Raw genomic sequence first — 6,448 nt, forward strand, 5'->3', positions numbered from 1 at the left:
GGATTTTACTATTACTTTATTACTAGTAGTTTTCTTTGGTGTGTGAAGAAGTTAGTCACACCTGTGCCCTGAAACCAGAGAGGGTCCAGAGGTCCCTTTTGCCCCGGTACCGTAATGGACATGCAACAGTCAGGATGATTACAGATTTTGCATTGAGAACCACCATTACATTTCTGGTCATAGCTCAACATTGAACATAAAAATTTCTCTTCTTTTTTTTCATAGGTGCTCGGTCTGTATAACACAATCAACCCAGAAGCATCAGCCTCACCGTGTTGTGTATCTCAAGATTTAGAATCTTTGACCATCTTGTACTATGTCGGAAAGTCACCGAAAATTGAACAGCTTTCAAATATGATTGTAAAGTCATGTAAATGTGGCTAGATTTGCCATAGCAGCATGTGTTGTTTTGATGGGATAAAACAGAGAAAAAAAAACTTTTTCAAAGAAAACAAAAAAAGCAAAAATAGGCCTTGTTCGATCAGTGTTATATTCTTAAAAAAAAAAAAGAAGGAAAAACGGTACTAGTGTGAACTTTTTTGGAAAGTTTATTTTTAATAACTGGCAGAAACTATACGTCACTGAAGGTTTTATCCAGAGTTGGTAATAAAACTTGGAGTGGAACATTACCCCCTCTCCTATGCTGTGATATTCCTGTGTTGCAGTAAGAGATTTGGGCCAATTTTTTTTCATTCTCGATGCCTGCCAGGATCAACCCAGGTCTCCTGAAATTAATTTTATTGATGCATCATTTTTCCTCTCTGGTACTCTGTTGAATACATCATTTTGGTTCTCCTTCCATGCCTGTGTCGTAACCAGCTTTTGAATGGCCCACTTTTTTTTTTTTTATGTTTTTGTATTTGTAGTTGACACTATAAAATAAAAAAAGACATAAAAAGTAGATTTGTAGAAACATAGGAGATTTGCCTCACGTAGTTTCTGACCTACTAACAGAATCGAATGTCTCAATTTTTTCTGAGCATCTTTGAAGAACATAAAAACATTAATATAAGAATAAACACTGGAATAATGTGTTAGTGATATTATGTGAAAGAAGAAAACAATGGAAATAGCCCATTTAGTAGAGCTGTATCTCTCCCAGTAATACTCAGATTTCTTTGTTTCCTTTACAACAGGCTGTCTACACATTTGGTTAATTTCCCCACTTTTTGATATTTTTCCCTGATTAGGAATGCACGTGCCTATGTTTTTGAGGTCAATCACTGTTTCCAAGATACAAGATGATTTCCTATAAAAACTTGTATCAGAAATGGCAACTGAGAAACGAGTTGCCCAAAGCAATATTTTGGTCTGTTGTTTCCACACTTCAAAATGATAGACTCTGACAGATTGCTGTAGGCATTACCACTGTTTTCCTGTGCATTATTTATTACACTTACCCCCGATTCCATAAAGGGGTTAACTCATCTGACCCATCTGAACATTTATGGCATCTCAGCCCTGGGACCCGCTACTGTCTCAACATTGGGGCCCGGCAACGAATGAAGAGCATGGCGTCCTCTCTTTTCACAGCTATTGGACTTCTAAAATAAAAATAGCCAAGCATACTTGCTTGGGTATTTTCAGATGTCCCATAGCGGTGAATGAAGTGGACACCACGCATGTGTGACCACCCCTCCGTTGACCTCTGATGGACTTCTGAAAATAGCCAAAGCAATGCTCGAGTAGCTCGAAGCAGTGCTCTTCTATTTCTGGAACTCTCATAGCAGTGACTAGAGAAAGTTGCACATGTGAGGCTTGTACCCCATTCATGATGGGGCCCCACTCTTGAGATAGAAATGGGTCTCAGGGGTTGGACCATCAAACATTTATGTCTATCCTAATAATATACCATAAACATCCAGATGGGAATACTTTTAAAATTTTTGTAAATTCTTAGTAGGTCACATCCATTCTATATTTGATTCTTCTGGAACAATAGTGATCTTCAGTAGTCCATATTTTTTCATGGAACAAGTTGAAACTAGTCCTCTAAGATGTTCTGATGCCCGGACCATTTTTCTCTACTCATGTTGAAAGGCATGTGGCTACTTAGACATCTTGGTTTTTCTTTGCAGTGTTTCAGAAAAAACAGTGTTTAAACAGGAGTCGGGAACTGGGAGAACAATCCTTGGGGAAACTCAGTGCCAGCTTCTGTCTGCCTGGCTCTGCTTGATTGACAGGTCTCTCCTTATGCACAAATAGGAAGAGATCTGTCAATGAAACTAAACTGGAGCTAAGAGAAGTCATCAGGGTGCCTGTTGGGTTTTCGTGCCACCTGTGGTTTGGGCATTATAACATTATTTGTTGCAAAAAGGTAATCGCAACAAAAAGGTAGAATTTTCATGAACTGAATTTTCATGAACTGAAAATTCCCAAATCTTTTTTGGTTCACCCTCGATTTATCATGGCACCCCTGGACCATGTACAGTGTCATGACTCGCCCATAGCAACCAATCAGAATCTGTAACTTTTCTGATAATGTGTTGATTATTATAGGTCTTTGGCCGCCCTGGCTCTATTTTCTTACCTAAAAATGCCCTTCTGGATAGTTTTTTCCATTCGATAACTGGCTTACCCAACAAAAACGTTGAGCTTACTTAGAGTCATTGGCCACATCCTTCTCCCAAATTTTTGTCTGAGGCATTTATGCAAATGAATTAATTAATGTAAATTTCATTTATTAAACCAGTGAAATATTTAATGATTACTGGTCTTATCAACAGACCTTGCTACGATGCTGTATAGCTATGCTATATGTGTTTGTGTTTTTGGGTATATGTAATTGTACCGATAGTATTACAATGGGAGGGGGGGCAATTTGGAGTCAACATTATTTGGAAACTATTCTTTAGATCTCTGTTGTAAACATTGAAAACCAATAATTATGTTCATCATGTGTAAAATGTACAATCATACCAACCATATTTTTATACTCTGTACAAAATGTCAGCTATAGCAATGTTTCATTTACAGTTAGGGCTCTTTTTGATTGCTCGGTTCTGTGTAGCTGGCCAGTATGAGCTGAGTCCTGTACATTGACTTGCACTAGAATACATATTTTACAATACTACATCTTGCTCGTAATTATGCCGTAAGCTACCTGTTCTTTTTTCCTTGTACTTTCTGCATGTTTCCAAACAGAATGAAACGTTTAAGCAGTTTTACAGTAATGAATCTGAGATCTGTTGGGAATTACACTGTTTTCTAAATTCTGAACTTTCAGAGGCAGGTTTAAATATCTGACATATGTAAAGATGTTTAGTTTGGACTCCAATCTGACTTAATATTCACTGTTAAATCAAACACCAAAAATATTTAAAGGGGTTTTTCCGGTTTGCATTAACCTCTTTTAAAGTAGTCCTTTATGAAGGAACCTCGTAGTTGTAATTTTGTAATATATTTCTTTTAACCTTATTTTACTCCTATCTTCTGGTCTGTCGCATGACCACGTCCATGCAGCTCTTTCTCATTTCCTGTGATGTCATGTCCATGGGCGGGGCAGTGGTAGTAGAGTGTCTATGTAACTAGCTGGGTGGGAGGGGTTATAAACTTGCTGGGCGTTGTTATGGGCAGTTTTGGAGCTGAGGTAGAGAAAGGAGAAGTGCATCATGGGTTTGGTTGGATACAGCAAAAGCAATTGCTACATCCAGGATAGAAACAAACCAGAGCGAATTGTGTACATGATGAAAATGGGTCAGAAGAGTCCAAATTGGGAAAAAAAAGCATAATAGAAATGCGGAAAGCAACTACATGAGGATATCTGTTAAATACCCGGAAAACCCCTTTAATGTAGAACAGAAGGATTCATTCTCGAGAGAACAAAATTTGAATCCTAGGAACAGATATGACTTGGACCTACAGACTTAGCTTTATATCATCCTAAGGGCTCGTTCACACGAACGTGTGAAGCCCATGCCCGTGCTGTGGACCGCAAATTGTGGTCTGCAATGCATGGGCACCGTCTGTGGGGCAGGCCCATGGGTATCGCACACCCATTCACTTGAACGGATCCGCGATCCTTCCGTTCCGCAAAAAGATAGGGCAAGTTCTATCTTTTTGCGGTGCGGAAGCACGGATCGGAGCCCCAGAAAGCACTCTGTAGTGCTTCCGTAGTGTTCCGTTTCATTCTTCTGTTCTGCACCATTCCGCATCTCCGGACTTGCGGACCCATTGAAATGAATAAGTCTGCATCCGTGATGCGGAACGGCCATGGAAACGGTGCCCGTGTATTGCGGATCCGCAATACGGAAACGGGCAGCACACGTTCGCGTGACCGAGCCCTAAATGAATGAGTTAGCTCAAAATATTCAGGGTAGCAACTGGAAATCCTTCTGCCAAACCAAGTAAAAAAAACTCTACTCAAATTTAATAGGATACAGAGCCAATAACAAGCTTGTTTTGGTCCCCAAAGGAGTAACACTGATCGAGCCAAGGCAGGGGCAGACTAAAAACTTAATGGCCCTGGAAAAAATACTAAAAGTGGCCCCATTTTGTAGTTGGGTCCAAACTGATGGAAATACTGCCAGCAGCACAAAATAGATCCCCAAAAACTTACACTGGCTGATCGTGAGGAGGGTCCAGGTGGTTCCCTATAAGGTCTATGACCAGTCTGCCCCTGAGCCAAGGGTTTGATTATACATGACAAGGGCACCAGTGATGTTTCTCAAGGGTTATGAAAACCATACAAAAACATCTCAACATTTTAGTAATTCTCCAGTTCTGTACATCTACGGTAATTAGAGCTTCTTAGATTAGTTCAATATGGATGGTCCGCCATCTTGGTCAGTATGGTAGTGAAGAAAACGGCTACATCCACACTTTTCAGATAACTGTCCCAATGAAGGAAGTGAAATAAAATATATGCTAAAATAAATAAAACATAGACTAAAGTAATAGTCTAGACAATTGAGTGAATATAGGGCCCCATGCGCTGCTCAACCTCTGAAGCACAGGTAGATGTAATACAGCACCCATAGTCTTCTGTTGTGCCCTACTGAAAGCATATGGAATGACGATGGATCTGTAACCACAGGAAGTAGTTTGTACAATCCCTGAGCACACAATTCTGCTATATATGTGTGGCCAAAACCATAAGATAAATGATGAATTAAATTAGGTTTTAAGGAAATTCAATTCTTGTTAAAAAAAAAATTACATTTGGGATTCCTGAACATGAAATGATTTTTTGTCAATTTTGTTACTATGGCTTTTTAAAATATTGAAAAAAATTGTTGATCTTAAACCTTTCCATTTTTACTACAACTGATGGCACCAAAGTTATAATTGTTTCCATTTTTTTGCACAAATGACATTTTTTCAATACAGTTAATGCCCAATAATTCTCAATGTTACTGAAATACCCGTTGATACACTAGCTCATGATATACTCTTCAACCTACAGTATGCTTTAAAAAAAAAAAAAGACCTTTTTTCTTCTCAACTATGTAAATAGTTATAAATATGAGCAGGAACAACTTGTGTTTTTATTTTGTAATTTTTTTTTTTTTACAATTTTTTTTATTTTTTATTTTTCATTTTGCTAGGAAGGTGCAGTGAATATGCCATATTCCAGTAATTTCAGTGTAAAATATTTTATAAAGGGCCGTGAAGCACCATATAAACAGTAACAACCCCTGAAAGGTGTATTTTCATTTTTTAACATGAACTTTAAGAAAAAAAATATAAAAATATTGACTAAACCGTTCTTAGTACTTTTGTTTGACTTCCGCTTTCCAGGAAAAACGCCAAGATTTCAGTAAAGCAATTTTGAAGGGTTGAGATGATTAAAGAGAGAAGCAAATGAGTAATGGTTACTGGAGGTATTTTGGATAGCAAAGGCCTCTTTATTTTGCATGTCAAATCCATTACCCTGTGGTGGAGGCAATTAAATGTGAGTGAAATGAATTTCTTCAAAAGTGCATTGTTTAGTCTTTTTTTTTTTTTTACGTGCCACTTCTGGATTTCGGTGTTTCTATTTGAATTTGGTTTATTTTTTTCTTTATAATGTATTGTTTCAAAAAAAATTCCATAAATGAGAAACTTAAGTTCAGTGTTGGCTGTTTTATCAACAATACACCTGTATAGACCGTAGGAGAAAATAAATATACAACCAGTTCAGCTGTATTTTTGACTGATTATTCTGTATTTTAACACATTGTATGTTTGTTTTCGTGGTGCTGTAGTGGTAAATAAATTATTTCAGTTGTACAGTTATGTGTTTGTCATTTCATATTATAAATATTTATATATAATTTTTATTTAAAAAAAAATAAGTTTTTTTTACAGTTTTGAAGTGTAGTCTGCGGTTCCTGGTAAAGAAACCACACTCACTTGCTCCTCGCTGGTCTGTTCTGGCTTTTTGGCTCTCTATTGTGGCCATCTGGTCCCCATCCTGTAAACTTCTGGACAGACTGGGTCATACATGCCATCCCAGTCAATGACTGCT

The 6,448-nt window shown here is 37.7% G+C and overlaps 1 protein-coding gene across 1 annotated transcript in view; it reads left to right on the top strand.

The window, feature by feature from the left end:
• TGFB2 (transforming growth factor beta 2) overlaps positions 1 to 2,052 on the top strand; it is a 96,676-nt gene extending 94,624 nt beyond the window's left edge. Inside the window, exon 7 of the mRNA XM_040430446.1 lies at positions 226 to 2,052. Coding sequence (XP_040286380.1) covers positions 226 to 384 — 159 coding nt within the window. The 3' untranslated portion in view covers positions 385 to 2,052. The remainder of the gene's footprint in view (positions 1 to 225) is intronic.
• Positions 2,053 to 6,448: the final 4,396 nt, after the last annotated feature.

This window comes from Bufo bufo, chromosome 4 (assembly GCF_905171765.1).
Source record: "Bufo bufo chromosome 4, aBufBuf1.1, whole genome shotgun sequence".
In the NCBI taxonomy this organism is placed as follows: domain Eukaryota; kingdom Metazoa; phylum Chordata; class Amphibia; order Anura; family Bufonidae; genus Bufo; species Bufo bufo.